Source organism: Pangasianodon hypophthalmus, chromosome 20, assembly GCF_027358585.1.
Source record: "Pangasianodon hypophthalmus isolate fPanHyp1 chromosome 20, fPanHyp1.pri, whole genome shotgun sequence".
Taxonomy (NCBI): Eukaryota; Metazoa; Chordata; class Actinopteri; order Siluriformes; family Pangasiidae; genus Pangasianodon; species Pangasianodon hypophthalmus.
In genome coordinates, this window is record NC_069729.1 from 3,255,585 (window position 1) to 3,278,586 (window position 23,002).

Consider the following 23,002-nt stretch of genomic DNA (forward strand, 5'->3'; position numbering starts at 1 on the left):
GTGTGATCCTCTCTCCCAGTGCTTCTAACACTGTTTATTTGTGTGTGTGTGTGTGTGTGTGTGTCTGTATGTATGAGTGGGTTTGTTTTGTTTGGTGGTGCGCTATTACCCATCTCTTTCTCCAGGCGATCCCTGGAGTGCTGATGAGGATAATTAGTATTGAACCCGTGTCTCGTGGGGGAGTTCAGTCTCCCCGCGGCGCCCCCTACAGCTCCGGCTCAGTCACTTCACTACCGAGCTTTCATCATTTGTTAAATTTAGCGTGAGGGGAGGAAAAAAAAAAAAGAGATTTTTTTTTTTTTTTACGGCTAATATTTACAAACTGGTTGTCATGGCGTTATTAAAGCTCCTCCATGCAGGTCTAATTAAAGTGAAGTGACACTGTGAGCGCTCGAAGGAAGACGAATATAAACACTGAGGCATTCCAAGACATTGTGTTTTCCCATCAGCACTACGTTCTGGGTTACCACTGGACTTTAACTGGGCTGATTAAACCAATAAACTACCATCTACTTATGGCCTTCAATACAGACACATACCTACGGTTACTCTTTTTATGTTTAACAATATTTTATAAAAGAATTCTTCTCAGAAATCGTTACTATCTGAGGGAGTAAAAAACAATCAGTCATGCTGTTATCAGAAAATAATCAGTGATGGAGCAGTGTGATGAAAATGAGATAAAGTTGAATGTTGAAAGAGTTTTATTCCACTTATACAACAGTAATTTGCCAACGCTAGCAATTTGTTTTTGTTAATTAATCTGTTTATGGCTATATTTAATGTCGCAACCCTGCCAACCTTGAAGAATTTTGCGTAGGAGCTCCAGATTTTAACATTGGAGTATGCTGCTCAGTCAGAAATATGCCACAAGAGTCTTTTTCCCCTAAAACAGAATGGCAGATGAGCCAATCAGCATATGAATCTAGAATGATTGACAGCTGCGTAGGTGTTTTGAACTCTCCGATATTACCTTATGCTCCGCCCCCGCCCCGCCCCGCCCCCTCCTCATCCTCATCCCTCCCCTCTCCAATCTTTCATCTTGTAGTGTTATATGCATGCTCGCCTTCTGTCAAGGGAAATGGAGAATGTTTTGAGTTCATTCATTAATTGAAATAAAATTTGTTAGCTAGATTTATTTTCATTAGGGAAGACACCGAAAAAAATTCCGGCAGAAAAGGGAGCATTTTGAGAAAAAAGCTATTTATTTTGCTTTGTAATGTAGTGGAAGTCAACATTTTCCATAAATACATACTTAAACCTTAGTATAATTATGTAAAATGGAGAAAAGTACGTTTTTCTACACATTTTAGTACAAAAGGGATTATTTCATCTTATTACGTGCGAGTGTGTGTTGTTACTTGTGAACTTTAGTTCATTAAAAAAACAAAACATTGTTACAGTGTCTTAATCCTCATCAGGAAGCCTGAAGATCTGGAAAAGATTTTAGATGAGATAGCTAAATGTAGCTAACAAGTAATGGAAGTCTAAGTTATCTAGCTGAATTAGCTGGAAAATTGTGTCAAAATTGTTCTGATTTTTCGCTGAATGATTCCTTTGAAAATTCATAACTAGAACACTACCGAGATGTGAATTCAGGATGAAGCTATCAGCTTCCATTTCGAGCCTTTTTTTTTTTTTTTTTAAATAATACATGTGCATAACTGTGTTTTCTGTCATTTTCTGACTTATTCACAAATGACATCAAAGCACATTTGACACTCCATCTTGCCTTTTTTCCCGTGCGGCACCCCGAGGTGGCTGTCATGGTGCCGGCTCAGCAGCTGCACTTTTCCTTTCCTTTAGCTGTGGTGATGTTCTTCTGAATGGACCCAGCTGGTCTTATCTACTGATCCGGGGAGGAAGTGAGTGACGAGAGAAATAGTACTGGATTTTTTTTTTAAAAAAACAATTTCTCTAATATTGTATGCCAATGAAACAATTTCCTGTTTACTTTAAAATTCTGTCCTTATCCTCTGTCTTTTATTCACTCTCTCGTGTGCTTTATGGCGTTCTCATAGTCTCTGCTCTCACGACTAATTTTTTTTTTCTATCATTCGTTCCCTCTCCATCTCCTTTAATATAAAAGGGTGATGCCACTTTCAGCAAGTGTTTTGTGAAAATAAGAAAGGTGAATAATGACAAAGAAGCAATATTTAAAATAAATCACAGATAGAGAATCTTCAAAACCATGCACTCTCTCAAAAATAAATAAATAAATAAATTATTGGATGGCTATCAGTTCCATCTTTCTAAAGGGGTTCGACTTAAACAAACCAAAGAGCCGTTTAGGATGGAAATGGAGCCTTATTTGTAGCAATAAAATTAGTTATGGATAAATCATGTTTCTAATTTAGGAGCCAAAAGTGAATGAACTCTAAAATGCACTTTAGTCTACATCTGAGGATGAAAGAAAACACGTCTGCTGTCTCGTCTTCATTACAGCATTTAATATTCCTATTGAAAAAAGAAACGTGTATGGGTGAGAGAAGAGATTGCTACAAATCTTCACAGTTCATGAAATTAATTTGCAAAATAAAATTGCAAAATAAATTGCTACATCCATTGATTCACTCTGGGCATATGTATTAAAATTTCTCTTCCTGTGTTCCAACCCCAGCATAATGTTCCTAAACTAGATAGAACAAAACGATAAACTTGTTAATTCTGTTCCTTTTACGTAGACGTAATGCTCTGGAAAAGCTATTACACTCAGCCTTTGTGTTATTAGTGCCATGTCTTTACAAGTTGTGCTATGAAAAAATTCATAAATTTCCCAGTAATGCTTCTCATTGTCAATAGAGTTAGCAAAGTCTCCTTTAAAAATGCATAGACATGCTAGCTGGCTGTTCGAGTCTGGGTTAGCTAGCTACGCAGTTTTTCTGTCATTCTCAGCAATACAAGGCAGCCACAAAGAGGCTCGGTTATCCGTCTAATGCAGACTTTAAACACGTTCTCAACCTCATTATGTTATAGTTTTGTGGTTTTGTTGTAGTTTTTTTTATAGTTTAACTTTCTTCGTAGAATGTAACGTTGTAGCTTGTACTGCATGTGTAAAATTATACAGTGAATGAAATCACATGAGATGTGAAACACACAAAAAAAGCACTATTTACTGGGAACTGCCATTTTAAATAACCGTTTTTGTTCCAGAAAAGTTTAAGGATGGTTTGTTGCATTTTTGTTCCTAGGAAAATACTGGTGGTGTCATTTTTGTTTTCATTTTAAATGCTTTTAACCATTATGTATATATAAATACCGATCAGCCATAACATTAAAATCACCTGCCTAATGTTGTGTAGATCCCGTTTGTGCCACCAAAACAGCCCTGACCCATTGAGGCATGGACTCCACAAGACCTCTGAAGGTGTGCTGTGGTATCTGGCACCAAGATGTTAGCAGATCCTTTAAGTCCTGTAAGTTGCAGAAAGGATTGGACTTGTTTGTCCAGCACGTCCCACAGATCCTCAATCAGATTGAGATCTGGGGAGTTTGGAAGTCAACACCTTGAACTCTTAGTCATGTTCCTCAAACCAGTCCTGAACAATTTTTGCAGTGTGTCAGGGTGCATTATCCTGCTGAAAGAGGCCACTGCCATTAGGGAATACCGTTGCCATGAAGCGGTGTACTTGGTTTGCAACAGTGCTTAGGTAGGTGGTACGTGTCAAAGTACCATCCACATGAATGCCAGGACCCAAGGTTTCCCAGAAGAACATTTCCCAGTGCATCACACTGCCAGCTTGGTTTCTTCCCATAGTGCATCTTGGTGCCATCTCTTCCCCAGGGAAGTGATGCACATGGCCGTCCACATGATGTGAAAGAAAGCAGGATTCATCAGACCAGGCCACCTTCTTCCACTGCTCCATGGTCCAGTTCTGATGCTCACGTGCCTGTTGTAGGCTCTTTCGGCTGTGGACAGCTACGCAGCACCATACACTGCAAGCTGCGATGCACTGTGTGTTCTGACTCCTTTCTATCACAGCCAGCATTAACTTTTTCAGCAATTTGTGCTATAGTAGCTCTTTGTGGGATCGGACCAGATGGGCTAGCCTTCGCTTCCCACATGCATCAGTGAGCCTTGGGCGCCCATGACCCAGTCGTCTAGCCATCACAATTTGGCCCTTGTCAAAGTCGGGATCCTTACGCTTGCCCATTTTTCCTGCTTCCAACACATCAACTTTTGACAGTTCACCTGCTGCCTAATATATCCCACCCGTTGACAGGGGCCATTGTAACAAGATTATCAATGTTATTCACTTCACTGTCAGTGGTTTTAATGTCATGGCTGATCGGTGTTTGTGTGTGTACATGTATTTGTATGTTCATATATATATTTATGTATATATATATATAGAGAGAGAGAGAGAGAGTGAGAGAGAGTGCACAGGCTGGAAAATTGAAGTAGAGAGGAAACTTTGTTGCATTTTGCTGTTTGTGTGCTGGTAAGTAGAGCTGGCAGTGGGGAGTAGGTGGGGCATCAGAAACTTTTGTACAGTGGCAGCGTGAGCCAAGCAGTTGGGTTTATGTGTTTGTGAGGAGGCTTTAGTACACAGCCACTGTGCTAATTATCATCGAGGAGGGAGCTGTTTCCTGTTTTAGAGCTGTAGCTTCCCGGTCCTTAAGGTAAAGTACACGGGAAGTGCAGATGATCGCGCCGGCTGTCACAAACAACCACCTGCTACAATCCCCCCTCCACCCCTATCTTCCACTTCACAGCCTTGAGTAGAGGTGGAGGACAAGTTTCTTATTACATAGTATGTAACAATTTCTGTGGCTGAATCTTGAATAGTGTTTTCTGGCCATGTATTGTACAACAGGGTCTACAATGCCATTATGTTAAACCCTATGTAGCAAGCATATATAGTGAATTGAAAACAATTTGCTGTTTGGCCTGTCTGGGTTTTTACCGCTTAAAAATGATTTAAACATCAGCGACAATAAAACATTGCTGTGGATTTGAAAACAATCAAAAAAAAAAGGTGAAAGCATAAAAGATGAAATTGCGAGTTCTCTCTCATTCACACAGTTTATTTTCTTGTTAGTTTGTTTGAGAAGATCTGCAGTATTCTCTTTTCTTTTTTTTTTTTTTTTTTTTTTTTTTTTTTTTGCTTGGACCTTCTGCTTTTCAGTCCATGCATAATGAGTTTAGTTTATTTTAACGTTCAGTTTAAGCCCTTGAGTTACAGCTAGCATGAAAGACCTGTAAAATCGCATCCATAAACCATAGCAAAGCTTACACAGCAAGTATTCTCTCTGGTCCATTTGGCATTTGAGCTCTTTCTCTGGAACGTTCTAAAACAATAGTGGCTGTTTCAGAGCATTGGATTTATACATTTAGTCTTTAGTTCTCTTGTGCTTGAAACATAGAGATGGTGATGTTTTTTATATTCAGCACATGGTCACATTTTGTCCTTTAGTCACGACTTGTCTCATCTGGTCCTTTCTGTTCTGTTGTGGTCTGTAGTCTGTTCTTGTCTGAGGTGTAAAGATAGCCTGAGGCCTTGTTTGTCTGGCCAAGGTTAAATGGGTCTGAAGGCCGTCCCTGTGGTTAGTCATTGAAGCCGGGTGTGTGTGTGTGTTTGTATGTGTGTGTCAGTGCCAGATCAACACTCTCACTCTCGTAAATGACAGAGCGATATCCCATCTTTATTCCTACACACGCTGCGGCCTTGTCATCCCTTAAGGCTGAAAACATCAGCCACTGCCCGCTGTCAGTTTGCATTCTTCTTAAAATGACTTTCAGTGAAACCTCTTGTTTTTCACCCAATTTAGTCATTAGCCAATTCCTACCTACCAGCCAGCTCTATCATACCACACCTACAAACCAGGGAGGGTGAAGGCGAGCATGTGCTTCCTACAAGACATGTGAAGGCAGCCAACAGTATCTTTTTCGATGCAGCAATACACACTTGGAGGAAAGCACTATCTGTTGTCTTCTAAATACATTGGATAATACAAAGGCTAGTGTCGCTCTGATTGACAAAGGGAGAGAGAATAGTCTAAAGGGCACGGCCAGTTTTACCGTCTGCCGCTGATGGCTGTGACATCGTTGGGATTCGCAACCTCTTTGCGATCTTCTGATGAGAGAAGAAATGCTTTTCTGTTGCGCCCTAGAACCTCTTGATTTATGGCCAACATTTCGGTTGGTGGTAGGAAGGCAATTTATGGAATGTTGTACATGGGTCATTTGTAGCGTTGAACCGGGTCTAAATCATTATTGGGGCTGAGATACTTAACTGTTAGAAAATAACAGAATGGATTCCCAATTACGCAAAGGACCTGATGTGTTTTTGATGCTCTGGATTTAGGGCCAAACATAATGCTGCATCTTATCCGGATCTGCTCCGGATCTTTATATCAAAGCAAGCCCAGCTTTTTTTGAGCATAACAGCCCAAAACCAGAACTGATCCAAAACTGCTTTAGATCCACTCCTGCTTAACAAAGAACGCTGTTATATCTTACCCTAAGCTGATGTTATATTTAATATTTGGCCCAAATGTAGCACAGACCCAGTCAGAAATGGCTTGAACTCAAGTCAGTGAAACAAATGATTAAAAAATATTGTTTGTTATTTTTTTATAACTGTACCAATCAGAAAGTAGCTTTAATATTTTCTTCAGTTTCTGTTTGATCTAATGCATCCTAGCAATATTAATTTATATCATGCTGATTTAAATGGTTGCTAAAGTGAAGAAGTGGAACGTCGTCTGATTTTCGTTTTAAGGAAGGATAGACTAAATCAATGAATTTCTTTTTCAGCACAAGCTAGAACATTCTTTCTTTTCCAGTCTATTCTGCTCCACTCAGCCATCAGCTTTCTCTCTCTGCTTCCTGAAGCAATACTCTTCCTCTTTGTTCTGAGTTTCTTTGCTAACTCTAGACACACACTTTCACTGCATAATTAGCCCACCTGACAAGACCAAAAGCAAAAGTCACCTCGACACAGGCCTCTTTCCTACTAAAACCTCCGATGTCTTTTTAATGGCGCCAACAGCTGGAGTCAACGGCCATCACAGCTGCTGAGCCTACGATTCCTGAGCGCGCACTTCAGAGTCTGCAGTAACCCGCAGTCCATCTGGCTGTCTCATTATTCCCCAAGGAGCTCACAGAGCTAGGACAGCCCGAGCTCTGGAGAGCCGTTACGAAACACAGCTTCATCGTGCCGCGTAGTGTTACTGGCTCTCCGTCGGCTCCTTTTCTTCCCAACTCATTCCAACAGCCCATTTCTGGCTCATATTCTGCTGGAGGATAATGGGATTGGTCTGCGGCATTGCTCTGTGGAGGCACATTGGAATGTTTGACGTCGCATTTAATTGAGCATCGTAAGCGGCGGTGATAGTTGTGTATCTGTGTTGTTTTCTTGTTTGGCCAAGATGTAGAGGATGTAGTGAAGTAGCCCAGGTTTTACTAGCTTTGACCCCCATGTGGTATTAATGCAACATGTTTTGTCCATAAACCTGATTCCTGATATGCTAAATGAATGAATCTGTTTGCATGTGCAGCTGATAAGAGTGAGCCCCAGAAGATGGCTGAACCTTCAGGAGTACCAGAGCAAGAAGCTGATGCAGGAGTGCGGAGTGGCTGTCCAGCGCTTTTTTGTTGCCGACACTGCTGCTGAGGCCCTGGAGGCTGCCAAAAGGCTAAGTAAGTAGCACAAACACGCTAGCAGAAAAACATTTAGTAATGCAACCTTATTCGGCTCTATGCACGTATATGCTGAGAACTACAGCGTGATGCTCATGCTAGTGCTGGTTTAGGTGGACTTTTCTAAAGCAGAGGTCTGGGTTTCAACCGAACCATTAATCAGATATTGGGATTTCTTAATGTGTGGTGCAAAAAATTACACTTATGAATGATTTTACAAGGTGTACTTCTGGATTTGAGAATGTATTTTATCCATCAAAACAAATCCATACACAGTACAAAGATCTGTCAACAGCTACTGACTTGAGATAGACTTCACTGAGGCGTTGCAGCAGGAGCAGTGCAGGATGTTTGCTTAGGGATCGTTTTCATATTGTCCTGATGGTCCACTTGCTACAGTCTAATTACAAGCCAGTTTGCACTGCAAGGGTGTAGTCCATCTAAGGTTGCCCATTGCTTGTCTGCCACTTGACTGGCATTGGACCTGAACCCCACCCTTCATCTTTCTGGTGGTGAGCAGACAAGATGGCTCCACATTGCCACTTTGAGCTGAACCTGAACGGGTAACTGGCTTCAGCAGTTGGGCCATTTAGTAACATAAAGACCCATCTCCAACCCACGCCATACTCCATGCAGGAAAATTTCTAGAGCTTACATTAGGCACTGCTCATTCTCCTAATTAGGAGACTGCTGTGTTAGCATGGAAGCATCACTAAATCTAATACTAATGTGATAAGTCATTAATCATCTTGGCAGTTCTAGTATTAAATGAATGCGAACCAATTTATTGAATCTTCTGTGTACCCATTTTCCACTATTTCATTTCTAACTCACTTTTATACGTATGTACTCACATTTGTGTGGTGAAGTGCGTCCAGCATGCCTGTGAGCTCTGTTTCGCCAGCCAAGCCTGGTGTCGGATGTCAAAAGGTGTGCAGTTTCTCACAGCGGCCAAGAAGCGTTAACCGGAGATAAACGGAGGTTCGCTAAAGCCGCTCTCTCTAAGCTATGTGTGTGTGAATCAGCCTGGCCTTTTTCCACAAGCTGATCCCTCAGCTGTCTGCTTTCGGCTTTCTAATCTGCCCTTTATCTCGATGCTCGCAGTAGGCCTTAGTGCAGTCTGCCACGCGTACGCACAGTTGGCTAGCCGGTACAGTACAGAACAGCTTTGAAATGAAACCAGTCCCACTGATGATGCCTCGTTTGTTCTCTGTGTGTTTCGTTGCTAGTATAAGTGAGGTCACGGTGGCATGTCGGGTCATGCATGGCGGACATGGCGGAGCAGATTTTTAGAATGCACTCCATCCGGATTTTGTCATAGGCACTATAGTCTCACTTTCCATCTAAGCACACACACTGCTACACAGCGGGGTCTCCATGGGCCGAGGTGACCAAGCGAGACGCAAATGGATTTCTGTCAGAGAGATGCGGCTGTGAGCTTTTCCTCCTCCGAGACGTGCCGGACATGCACTCCCTCTGCTCTTTGACGGACCCAGTTTTACCCATGCTGCAGTGCAGCTGACAGCTCAATTGGAAACGCTTGCTTATACACTCAGGCACTTTCAGACACACAGCAAAGATGCTTCAGTAGGCTATGATTTATTGCAGTTGCAACTTTAGGGAGTTTAAATCCGCACCGTATGGAGAGGTTAAAAAATATAGTGGAACATTTATGGTACGAGGTGACGCTCTATTCCAGAGGACGGCCTGTTCCAAAAGAAAGAAACTTTTTGTTTGAACCTTTTTTGTATTACTGTTGAGAAAAAACCAGGAGAAAAGTGGAACAAAGTGCTATCAGGATCTGAAAGTTTGCTTCCTATAAGACAGACTAGACCGGTGACTTGAAGTTACCTGCTTTATTTGCTGACAGGCTGTGGGCTTCGATGCTAATGAAGGCAAGTCTAAAGACAGTTTTCATTTGACTTTTAAACAGCCTCTCCATGGTGTTAAGTGACCTAACTGTCAAAGAGGCAAACCTCATGCCGCCTTCATCAGTCACAGGTTTGATTTTATGCAGCGTCGGCACACAAGTGCACATACAGCGCCTGGAAAACTTAGCCAGTGTATGTGATTGGAAGATGAAGTGGGCTGAGATGTAGTAAATGGAAATCGGCTAGAGAAGACATCTTGAGAATGTGGCAGTTGTGACTCAGTGTCTTCTCTTTTTTTTCCCAGTGATGCTTTGTGCAAATGAGAAAAGATTTCATGTTTCTGTACCAAAACTCATGTTGAAATTGTCTGTTTTTACACATGCACTAGATTCTATAATAAACCAGTCTTATATGAGATGGATTGTAACCCGAGTGTGCCCCTGCCATCTTTTTTTGAGAAAGCATCTAATGAAGACAAATACGTGTTTTCCTCAGCACTCCCGTCTAAGCCATGCCCGTGTTTTCTCCAGCCAATGAGCAAGCTCCATTATTTTGGCCTGCAGCTTGTGCCGCTGGCTGGGTTGACACGTGTGTCTGCTGGCTGCATCGTGATGGATTTTCCTCTTAGAATGTTCCAGATCAGTCTGTCTGGATTTCGCGAAAAAGTCTGTGTCCACCAGTGGTGGATGCTGAACCCTAAGGTGACTATGGCAAAATATTTGATCATGACTTCTTCATCCTTTTCTTGTTGTTGTCTTCTTCCAAATGATACCCATTATCTGATTTTTTTTTTGTCCAAAGGGAGATTCCTGATTTGATGGTGTTCAAGGATTTTGCTTAAAGATAGGAAAATCGGTGGCATATTGATCTGACAGAGCTGTGTAGATATGAGTTGTTGTAACAAACAGACAGCTGAATTTTTGAAGTTCTAAAGTCTATCTGATAAATTCAGATGATCGCTATCGTTATTTGCCGTCTGAATTTTCTCGACTTTGTTGTCTTTAAGCCTTTTTTCCTCTCTTTCTTTCCCTCCTTGCTTGTTGATGGAGCATTGAGAGGCAGCTTCTCCTCTTCCTTTTCATTAAGGGCCTAAGGGAGACAGAAGTCCTACAATTCCCACACCACAAGACAAAACCATATGAATTCATTTATCCAGGATATGAATATTCAGAGTAAACAGTGCCACTTCGTTCCTGGCAGTCAAATCTCGTGTGTGCTTATTAGCGGTGGCCGAGTTTGATATGACTAAGATCTGTCTTGCTTTTCTCCTGAAAGGAGATGGGTGGAAGTACACTCTCCAGTACCTTTATTATGTCTACTTTTAACTCCCTTATTCATGCTCCCGCAAGAATTGTGGTCTGCAAATGATGAGCGTGATTTGACATTTTCCCTAAGAGAATCCTTTGAAGAGAAGAGAAGCAAAGAGAAGAGAAGAAGAACCTTTGATTAAGGTGATTTAGCAATAATGTGTTGTCACAGTGTTCATTTCATCACTGATTTTCTTTCCTTTTACAGAGGATGAGATTGTTTCACTGTTCTACATTTTTCGGCTCAAATCATTTTCCTCTCTAAAATTTAGTCTAATGGCTGATGCGATCTGGACCAGGCTGAGGGCAATTACCAAAATTTAAGAAGTACTCCTTAGCTGTTTAATTTCAATCTTCTGCACTGATGCGCTGATTCTTTCAGATATACTCTTATTCTCCATATCGCAAGTAATCATTTTGGTGCACATCAGAACGGGGTAGGGTTGGAGCTGGAGCATGCCTGGATGGTCTTGGGGTGGTCTTGGGGCTGGATTTGGGGACGGTCTTAGGAGTGGTCTTGGGGCCGGTCTTGGGGCAGATTTAGGGATGGTCTTGGGGATGTTTTTGGGAGCGGATTTGGGGATGGTCTCGGGCATGTCTGGGATGGGTGAAGATGCAGTTCTTTAGTTTACGTAATGAACTAATGAGCCTAATTTGGATTGAATTTTCAAATTTCATCTTCGTGAAAATGTTGATTTGGTGTTGCTGCAGCTGCCTAGGTCTCATTGTGGAGACCACTCAGGTGCTTGTTCAATACCTGGTCATCTAAAGATTGGTCTACTGTAACTTTCTCCTGGCAGCTCATTCCATGTGTGGCATCAGACCCCTCCAACTGACCCAGAATGCAGCTGCGTGGCTTGTTTTCAGTCTCCTTCATGTTCTTAGACATCACCCCATTCCTTCCAGTGGCTTCCTCTTTCAGATTTAAACAACTGATGCTTGCTTACAAAGCCAGTGCCCACTTACCAGAAGATGTTGTATCCCATTCTTTATGAGCCCCAAACACAACTTGATTTGCCCTGATATCTTCTTTGTCAAGGGGCAAAAAGGTGGTCAAATGAACTTCCCCTTTCTGTCCAAACTGTCTCTGGCTGTCTTGAGACAAAGACTGAAGACTGACACCTTTACTATAACTCTTTTCTAACTTCTACCTAACAGGCTTTTAGCTGAATGGTATTCTTAGACTCTGGCCTAATTGTTCTAGCATGAGGACATAGTTTCAGTGACGCCTACTATGCACTTCTGTAAGTCACTCTGGATAAGAGTGTATGCCAAATGCTGTAAATTTAAATGGCTGTAAATGAGTCGTTTCTCATTTAAGAGTGTGTAGTTATGAAGGTTACACAGTCAGCTGGCTTAGCCCCATCATGATTGAACGTTTCTACCTTGATCACATTGAGATTCCGAGTGTTCTGAGATTCATCGAGCTTGGCCCATTTGTGGCACGATTCGTCAGCTTCATTCTGTGCTTTTCATAGTGCTTTCAGCTGCCAGTGTCCAAGATTGGCTGTGGTGTCAGTAACCCTGTTCCTTAGAGATGCTCAAAACAACCCTGCTCTGCTCCCTTGCCTCTTGCTTCAGGCTTCTTCTCGACATGAGCTGTTGTGGACCATATGTCCTTTTCTGAACTTACCATGTCCGAACCATCTGCCTCGCTCTCTTTTTTCGAGCCACTGCGACCAAGCGTGACGAGCTGAGACTCTCAGTTTCTGAACAATTGTGTTTAACAGATTGGCACAAATGACCTGCCTCACCCCTCACACTTTTTTTGCCTGTTAGTCTGGTTTCATATATATATATATATATATATATATATATATATATATATATATATATATATATATATATATATATATATATTATATAATACACTCACACTTAATGTTGCATTTTCTGTTTGTTTGTCATGTCCTGTTGTTCATTGCAGAGATGAGCTTTGATAGTCACTGGTCATACCAATTACTCTAATGCAAGATAAAAGGCATTTGAAGTGTTTTTGCAGTTTTATGTTTGCATGCCTGTTTGTCATGTAAGGCTGATTGATGTTTGCCACTGTGATTATATTCCACACAAGTTCCTTTACCATTTTTGGTCACACTGATTTCACAGGCAAGAGATGAATGACAAATTAAAGCCAAAACCAGTGGATCTGCTATGTTTTGGGTGGCATTTAATTTTCCTGGTATGGTTTGCCTCTTCTTGACCCTGCCCCCATCCACAGGGCATGTGGGCTCGCTGAATGGTTTCATGAGGCGGAAAATGGTCTCAAACCAGATCTCACCTCAACTGAACACTTATAGGAGATATTGGAATGACGTGTTAAAGAGTGCTCTCTGCTGCCACCATCGAAACACCGACTGAAGGAATATCTTTTAGATGAATGGTGTTCATATCTCCAGTACAGTGCCACAGACTTGTAAAATCTATGCCAAGGAGCACTGATGCTGATGTGATGACTCTTGGTGGCCCGACACCTTCTTAAGACACTTTGCTATTCTTTTTGTTTGTTTGCTAGATTTCCTTCTGCCACACAAGCCTCTTCTATTCCTCTAAATAACTGTGTGGAGACCTTTGAAATCCTAATGGAATGCAACCTCATAAAATGACACACACGCACCAAGCACATAATAAAAAAATCTTTCTTTATGAATCATAAAGAACTGTAATTGGCCTGGTGATTTGTGCCTCCATGGTGGAACAATAGCAAAGGCTTTCAAATGATTCTGCAAATCCATTGGCGGAGGGAACACAAGCTGCGTTTCGCACAGCTCACAAATCAAAATGTAATTTGGCCTTCCTGACGGCTCCTCCAGATTGGCATTACCCACGATGCATTATGGCTCGCCGCGCCTCCATATCCCTTTGCTGCTTGGGCACGAGCTACGATGCCATTACTTCACTAATGCACGCTCCAAATTGCTTGTTTTATTAGAGCCATTCTACGCTCCATTGAGCGCTAAATTTGTACGAAAAATGCACTGTTATTATTATTTTTTTTTCCTCACACCAAATTCGTTTCAGATCTTGTTTCTCTTGGGTGTGTGTGCGTGTGTGTGTGTGTGCGTGTGTGTGTGTGTGCAAATTGAGTGCACTGTGCCATCGACAGAGCGAGATTTAGAATGCAGATGATTGGTCTGAAATGCTGAAATACGCAGCGACGTCCGGCAAACCCGGTACACACGCTTTTTAATGATGGGTTAGTTAGTTTCCCAAGTGGCGAGTTAAATCACTGTGGCTGAAATGGCTCTTGTCGAGTTGTAATGGAGTTCTGTTAATGTAACATCTGTTGTTTTACATTGTCTCGTTTAGGAGATGAAAGATTTGACAATGCTCGAGAGAGAACTTTTTTTTCTTTCTGCTGTTGGACTTACGGGAGTATGAAAGATATTTCCATTTATATTTCCATTTATTTATTTATTTCCATTTATTTATTGACACACAGTTTTAATATGGGTGGATGGGAGGTAAGAAGTGAGGGAGGGAAGGATGTGAGCACTTTTTTTTTGCATGTTTGTGTGTACACTGTATTAACTGTCACTTTCTACAGATGTGAGTAGTTGTCTTTTGCTGCATGCCCATGTGTACCTGTTTAATGTCACTTTTTTTTTGGAAATGCAACTGCAATATCGCTGTCTTTGACAATGAGAATAAACCTTGAAAGCCTTGCCCAGTAGGCTAGCCAATAATAGTACGGTCTCAGTGTATAACTGTGTTTTTCTGCCTGGCTCAGTTCCCTTTGTGATCTGTTGTTCTCCTCGCGTACAATCCCATTAAAACCTTTCATATAGCATCTGCTAGATGAAGAGCAGTGACTCTTGATAACAATTTTTTTCCCTTACCTTCGAAATGGAAGAGTATATACAAGCTGCTTTTTCCTTGTGTATGTGGTGTATGGGTCATGTTAAGTCAGGAGTGCTTGTGTGTGTTCTGTGAGGTGTTTGTGTGCTACCTGCGTTAGTCCAGTAGGCGATCGAGCAGATTGAGAGCCGGGCGAGGATGTTGATTGACACGGACATGCAGACTTAAAGCTTAAGGAGTGTTTCAGGGGCAAGAGTGAAGTAGTCTCTCTCTCACACGCACACACACACACACACACACTCAGTGTACGCCACACTAACAGAAGGGTACACTCTTGCCTACAATACATGGGTGCTGTAATGATTGTTGAGAGCTGCTGCAGTGGAAGTGTGTGAGTTTCTCTTTTTCCCCTTTAATTAGCCCCGCCTCTTTCGGCCTGGAGTCACTTTAATCTCCTTCTCTGCACGGATGTTTGCCCTGAAAATAAGCCACAGCGCAGGTAATCTGTATAACAGCTGGGCAATATCGTGATTGCAGTATTGATATTCTGACATATTTATAAACTGAGTGGAGCTGGGAAGAAGCTGATTTTAATATTTTTACCGAATTTTTAACATTTTTAAAAAATACAGATTCCTTCCTTTTATGGTTGAATAATTTATTTTTGTGGACATAAATTATTCATGAATTATTTGTAGACATAGACTGTGATCAACATTGCTTGTTTCACAGTCTTTTTTTGCAACAGTGCTATTTGTCTGGCAGTATATTGCGATATCACGATACATACATATATATTTATTGCTTTATCTATCAGTTTTCAGCAGGTGATGCCTCTCACTGTTCCTCAAAATGAGAGAAGTCCTGAAAAGTAAAATGAGAAGCTTTCAAGGATTTGAATATTTCTTCTATTTTTAAACACAAATATAGTTTATATGTTTATAACAATAGAGTGTATAACAAATTGCTGATGCCTTGTAACTTATGACACTGTACACTTTTTGAAATATTGTGGATTTTCTTAGAACTTTTTTTTAATAAGCAGCAGCTGATTTTTGTAGTTTTCTACATTATAAACTGTTAAAATGATTTTTACAGATTTAAAAAAAATTGTCTTCTTTTTTTTTTTATTTCTTTAGGCAATAAATTAATGAATTTTTAAAGATATATTTTTTTGTTTGGAAAACTATATATAATATATAATAATATATAATATATAATCATACATATCGTGTATCATAGAAATGCCTTGATATGATATTTTTGTCATATCACCCAACCCTATGTGATGATGTGTTTTTGACATGGAGTATGTATACGTGAATGCTAATAAGCTAATCATCATCCGATTTGGTCCGTTATCGTGGATGTGCCCATGTCAGGGATAATATTTGCTATATGTTCTGTTCTGTTCTGTTCTGCTGATGTGATGAGGCACTTTATGCCGTAAATGCGTCCCATGTTGCACATCAACATCACGTCTGATCACCTGGCAACAGAAGCTTGCAGAGAGTCTGTAAGTATCAGATGATACTCAGAGCTCTGAATAACGCTGTTTGCAGGTCTCTTTAGTGAACACTGACACAGTTTTTGTTATGTTCCTGTACTCTGGCTCATCGAAACAGACCGACTGTCTTATAAAAGGGCTGTGAAAATGGCATGCGTCGTCCTGTGTAGCTGGAAATAACCTCGCATTCAAAGCTGATTCTGGATTTCATTTCAAATCCAATGTGGTGGAACACAGAGCCTACACAATGTAAGTGTCTGGATAGCAATACATAGTTCATTTACAGAGCCAACACTTTCTCTCAGTCCAGTCCAGAATTCTTCTCTACTCTCCCAGAAAAAAAAAATCAGATGATAATTAATAATCCAAAAATTCTGCATTTTAGTACATAAATGCTTCGATTGGGAGAGATGTTATACTTTGGGTTTTCCTTTGATTTTTTTTTCCCCATCTTAATTTCCACATGACTTCCTGCTCACACACGTCCGCCAGCCATCACACACACACACACACGGCTCTGCGTGAGCTCTGGGATTTAAGGTTAACACCACACACACACCTGAAGCCATTTTTCAGGCCCCGTCCAGAGAGATGCGATTTCCTGCCGAGTTTCAGCGTTCTCTCTGCCAGCTGAAAGAATGAAAAAGAGCAAGAGGGAAAAGAGGGCTGGAGACGCAGCGCAAGACAAATGGAGGTGTACTGAATTGCTTAATATAGACTTTTTTTTTTTTTTTTTTGAAAGCTGAGCTGTCTGAGATAACGTACGACTGAGATAGCGTGTGTAAGCGGAGGAGAGAGCTGGTAATCCCTGTGATAGCTCCGCTTGGCCCTCTGTCGACTCGAGAGAAGATACCCGAGTGTGTGAGATTTTATTACGCTTCGGAGTATCTATAAGCCTGCAAGACTCATTAGCAGTATCACAGGAGAAGAGCTGATCCGGGATCAGCGGTCAACTCGGTACAAAAGAAGCCTGATGCAGGATGACTGATTTAATCTCGCTTACTAGTGATTTAAACGTGCTAAAAAGGTTAAAGAGACAATTAATTAGATAATTAGAAGCAGCAGTTAATAGTAAATAGTTCTGCTATTTTATTATAAGATTAAGTGAATAAATACCAAAAATTGGTATAGTATTGTTCATGTTATAATTGTTAGAGATTAGTTAGAAAATAGCATTTAATTCTATTGTATGTATTATTAATTGTGTACAGCATACTTTTCTATTTTTTTTTTTTTTTTTTACGTTGTTTATAATATTTTTTTCTAAGTAAGTTAGCCAATGCTAGAGGATTAAAAGCTAGTTTAAAAAAAATAAAAAATTTGCTAAATGAGTACTTATAAAAAAAATGTAATGGTAATTTCACCTGTCAATCAGCCTTGATGGTTGGGTTAATATTAATTGCTATAAGTAAATGTAGGATTATTATATTTTATAAATGTTTGAGTGACAGCATTTTATGATATATCAGCAGGAGGAGCTACTTCGATGTCCAAACCTGGAAAAAATGTCGTTTTTGACTCGAGACATGTTTATAACGGAGTGTTTTAGAGTTGAATTTAATCCTGCAGTACAGCACAGAGGATTTCTGCCCTCAGTACAGTGAGCTCCATTCGAAAGCGTTCCTGATGAAATTCTCTGAAATGTGAATAAACAAATACGACATCATAGGCCATTAAAATTCCTCACGTTGGCTTGCTTGTTGCTGTACTGGAAGAATTTATTATTTTTTTTCTCTCATAATAATGGAGCTCTTACATGTTTTTTTCACTTTTTTTTGTTTTGTGTGTATAACAGGCTCGAATATACCAGCTTTGACACACAGCACGCAAACGTGTTCTCCGTAACAGCTTGGGTCTTTAAAAGCACGTCTGTCACGGACAGTGACACTTTGCTGGAGACTGTTACAGCGAGCAGGTGGACAGGTATAACAAGGCCTCAGCTGTCAGTGCCACAGCAACAGTCTAAGTTAAGAGACCCCACACACACATACACCATGCAGTCCTATTTATCAAGCGGTGTGTGTGTGTGTGTGCGCGTGTGTGCGCGCGTGTTTCTTGAACTGAACAGCATCATTAGACTCTCTCCGTCTTGTTTCCTGCTCTGTTGTACACACTGCAGCCAGTGAGCTTGGAGGATCAGACGGGTCAGACACTCACGCTCTAACCGCTGTCTGTTTCCTGTCATCCACAAGCAAATTACACAAACACACACACACACAGAGGCTGACTGATGTTCAAAATGAAAAGCAGAAGGGTTCAAGAGCGCCGCTCTCGGAGATTTCACGCTGCTGCACCCCCAAACACCTCGACACCCAGCCGAACAGAACAAACAAGGCTTTTAAACTGCAGCACTACACACACCAACAAACCCATCTCTCAACACTCCGGAGGGCATTCCAAAATATCACCTACATCAAAGGCTGATGCTCATTTAGTATGCAATTATTTACCGTTTTGAATGCTACTTTACTCTGCATTCATCACTGCGTATCCATCTATCCATCCATTCATCTGCTCACCACTCTGTGTGTCTGTCCATCCACCAAGCCACCCAGCTGTAAATCTTGAATCCATTCATTCATCCACCCATCTATCTATCCATCCATCCAACCAGCTGGCCACCTGCTCATCTATCTGTTATAATCCACTCACTATACCATGCATCCACCCAGTCACACCACTCTATCCCTTGATCTGTCCATTCATCAATCACTACCTTCTTCCATCCACCCACTCATAGATCTGTCCATCTACACATCATCCATATAACCACTCACTTGTCCATCTGTCATCTAAGTCCGTCTGTCATCCATCCATCCATCCATCCACCCATCCACTCAAATATCTCCATTTAGATAGTCCACCTGTCATCCATCCATCCATCCATCCATCAACTCATACATCTGTTTATTTTTCCCATTCCTCTGTCATATATCAGTCCAACATTCGTCCATTCTTTCCCATCCATCCATCCATCCATTCATCTGTCTGTCCATCTATCCATCATCCATCCAACCAGTCACACTTCCATCGGTCATCTATCGGTCCTTCCACTATCCATCTCTTCACCCATTTATCCATCTGCTGTCCTCATGCATCTTTCTAGCCATCCAGTCACTCACTCTTCCCTCTGTCATGCCTAAGTCCATCAATCTTCTACTCATTCCATACACCCATCCCTCCACCCACTAGTCCATTTGTTGTATGCTTCCATCCATCTATCCATCCAACCACCAGTTGCCATCCATCCATTTACCAACTTGTTTATCTAGCCACTACCTTTTCCACCTGTTATCAATCAGTAAATCTATCATCCATCCGTACATTCCTCCATCCATCCATCCATCTGTACATTTCTCCATCCATCCATCCATCCATCCATCCATCCATCCATCTGTACATTCCTCCATCCATCCCATCCACTCACTTGTCTACATCATGTTGATGTCATGCATCAATCTTCCATTCATTCCATTCATCCATCCCTCTACCCATTTGTCCATGTCATATCCATGTTTCCATCCTTGTTCATATTTTGTATCCATCCATTCTTCCATCCATCAATTTATTCATCCACTCATTCACTCACTTGTCCTTCTGTCACATCAGTCCATAAATCGTCCATCTATCTATCCATCCATCTAATCACCTATCCAATCATCCATCCATCCATCAATTTATTCATCCACTCATTCACTCACTTGTCCTTCTGTCACATCAGTCCATAAATTGTCAATCTATCTATCCATCCATCTAATCACCTATCCAATCATCTATCCATCTATCCATCAGTCCACTCATTAATCTGTCCATTTATCCATCCAACCACACACTTGTCAGTCTGTCATTTGTTCAGCCTTGCAATCACCCATTTAACCACCCACTCATTCATTCATCCATCTCTCCTTCCTTCTGTATTTTTCTGGGTTAATCTTACTGCGAGTGGTTTTGTGCACTGATAGGCTTGTGCACTTTTTTCCTCTTTGCACTGTATGCAGCCGTGCTTTTTGAGTCATGCGTCTTTTGTGTTTGCGTCGTAATCCCGATGCCTCGGTAATTCTTCCCATTGTATATGTGTAGATGGATTGACATGACAATAGAAATTGACTTCACTTGGCTAAATGAAGTCTCTGTTCTTCCCTGTCGTGCTGCGAATATTGATCATAACTGTCTGGAATTATGAATGTAATATCTTCTAAATGACAGCCTTTGAGTAATTAAATTAGAGTGACAGCTTGGGCCTTTTTCTCCTCTTGTTCATCCTGAAAAGCTGACATATTAATATCATGCTGTGTTGCATTATGCATTATGTATAATAGACTATATGAGATTTCACTCCACTTGTGCCTTTATGAGTTGTATCGCCATCCCACACACACACACACACACACACACACACACACACACGAAAACTATGACCAGAATAAAAACATGTTCACTTAAGGCAGTAAATTGACACATCTAGTAATTTGAAATTATTTCTGATCCGCTACATTTCAGCAAAGAGCAGACATAACACTTACCTGAGGATGGGATTTAATTAAGCCTTCTGCATGTTCCAACTTTCCCACGCTCCTCCGATCTGTTGTGATGAGGCCATTTTAATAATGAATAGGATGAGAAGACCACAAACCAATTAGCCAGTGACATTTGGGGAAACAGCCGGGAGCGGAGCATATGGGTGAAGCCGGGCCTGTTCTTTTCTTAAATGCCATGTTGAGTTTGTTGGAGATGCCCTTACACATACAATATGCATGTGGATGTCATGTGCTTTGGGGCATTTCTAAGGCTCGATATTGTAGCCTTAGGGAGTTTTTTTTATGCTTCTCTATTTGGGCATGCAGAAAAGGTTCATTTACTTTCATGCTCATTAACTAAGATTCATATATCGGTAAAGGAATATAACACTTCAGGGCATGGTCTTATAGGAGATTTATCAATGATGTGGTGTGTGAGGCGACCTGTTGCAAAGCAGAGCATGTCCAGAAGTTGTTTAATTCCTCTTATAACACAGCAGTTTGCCTACGCGTTATACATTTATCCATTTGTAGTTACATTTAATGTTGAGGAAAGTCCATGAAAGGGATAACCGCTATAAAGAGTGGTTTACTCACCACTCTGTCTTTTCTTTTTTTTGATATTAATAACCAAACAAAACAAAAAAAGGCAGTTTGTCATGTTATTGAGAAAGTAGGCTTCTGTGTTTGGGCATGCCTAGGTCATGTTCTAGACTTTCCCATTTCTGAGTACTTTCAGCTTTACCACTAAGTGTTCGGAAGTGCTGACGCTGGAGACTCCTTCCAAAAATGCTGAATAAATCTCACAGAAAACGTCACAAAGTCAACTACAGTTCAGTTACTCATAGTTACTACAGAAATGATAACACATTAGAACGGGTGCATGAAGCTGTAATAAACCTGTCATTTGAATTGCAGCTGGAACTATTGTCAGGGCTGCGGTTATAGAAAATTACTCAACACCCTCTGACCAATCAGGACTGAGAACTCAACTGTGTCGTGTTATAATGGCATCAGCGATGATGCAATGCTCCTGGAGCAGTTCAGGGTTAAGGGCTTTGCTCAGTACCAGCTTGGCGATGCTAGGATTCGAACTCACAACCTTCTGATCGGTAGCCCTGAATCTTAACCACTGATTCACCACATCCCTTTAGAGCTTACTAGCTGAAAGAATAAGTTATTTTACTAGCTGAAAGAATAAATATTTAGTGTAGTAATTTTATTTTGAGAGAAGCTTCATGTACACAAATACAGCTTTAAAAAAATGAAATGTTAAATGACTATTATAATCAAATAAAAGCTTAATGATGATGACAATTCATCAGTGAATCATGGGGCTGTCTCGTCTAATGAACGCTGCACGCAAAAGAGGTTTCCTCTCCCCGGCCTCATAGATAATAATAGCAATAATAGCCAGCTTGTTTAAATGCCACAGCATTTAAATTGTAACAGCTTTGATTGCTGTGACTTGTCATTTTTAAGTAACATCAATCCAGTAGATTTACTTTGTTTTAAAATTGCGCAGGGGCAGGCGTCAGTTTTAATTAGTGAAAGGCAGGTTTATTTTTGGCATCAGACGACCCATACTTCAGGCATGTCATACACTCTCTGTCCACTTTATTAGGAAAAGTACTCCTGAAATTATCCAATTAGAGAATCATGTGGCAGTAGCACAATGCATAAAATCAGGTCAGGTGCTTCAGTGAATGTTCACATCTGTATGGTGAAATACTGTGGTCTCAGTGACTGTGACTGTGGCATGGTTGTTGGTCCCAGATGTGCTGGTTTGAGTATTTCGGAAATTTTCAGAATGGTGCACAGAATGGTGCAAAAAACAACAACAAAAAAACATCCATTGAGTATCAGTTCTGTGGCTGGAAACACCTTGTTTTTTTACGGTAACTCAAATAACTACTCTACAAGCGTGATGGACAGAATCTCAGAATGCACAACCCTCCAGACCTTGAGGAGGATGGGCTACAACAGCAGAAGACCACATCGGGTTCTACTCCTTTCAGCCAAGAACAGGAAACTGAGGCTACAGTGGACACAGACTCACCTAGTTGGGAGGAAGCTGGAGACCCCGGAGGAAACCGACCCACACGCTGAGAACATGTGAGCTTCCACACAGAAAGTAACCCGAGCTCAGGATGGAACCAGGGATCGTGGAGCTGCGTTAGTGAGCTCTGAGTCACCGCTATAGTTACACCTTTTCCGAGCTTTTAGATTGTTCTCATCGCTCTTAGACTGTCCTGCTTTTTCACCTATTCTAGTTGACTATTTCTCTCATATGTCTGTGTAACGCGACTGTCTTTTTATCTCTTGCTCTCTGTCTCACTTTCTCTCCATGTGTCGTC

The 23,002-nt window shown here is 41.1% G+C and overlaps 1 protein-coding gene across 1 annotated transcript in view; it reads left to right on the forward strand.

Moving 5' to 3' along the window:
• Positions 1 to 23,002, forward strand: part of suclg2 (succinate-CoA ligase GDP-forming subunit beta) — a 96,503-nt gene that overhangs the window by 18,682 nt on the left and 54,819 nt on the right. The window contains exon 2 of the mRNA XM_026935483.3: positions 7,504 to 7,645. Coding sequence (XP_026791284.1) covers positions 7,504 to 7,645 — 142 coding nt within the window. The remainder of the gene's footprint in view (positions 1 to 7,503; positions 7,646 to 23,002) is intronic.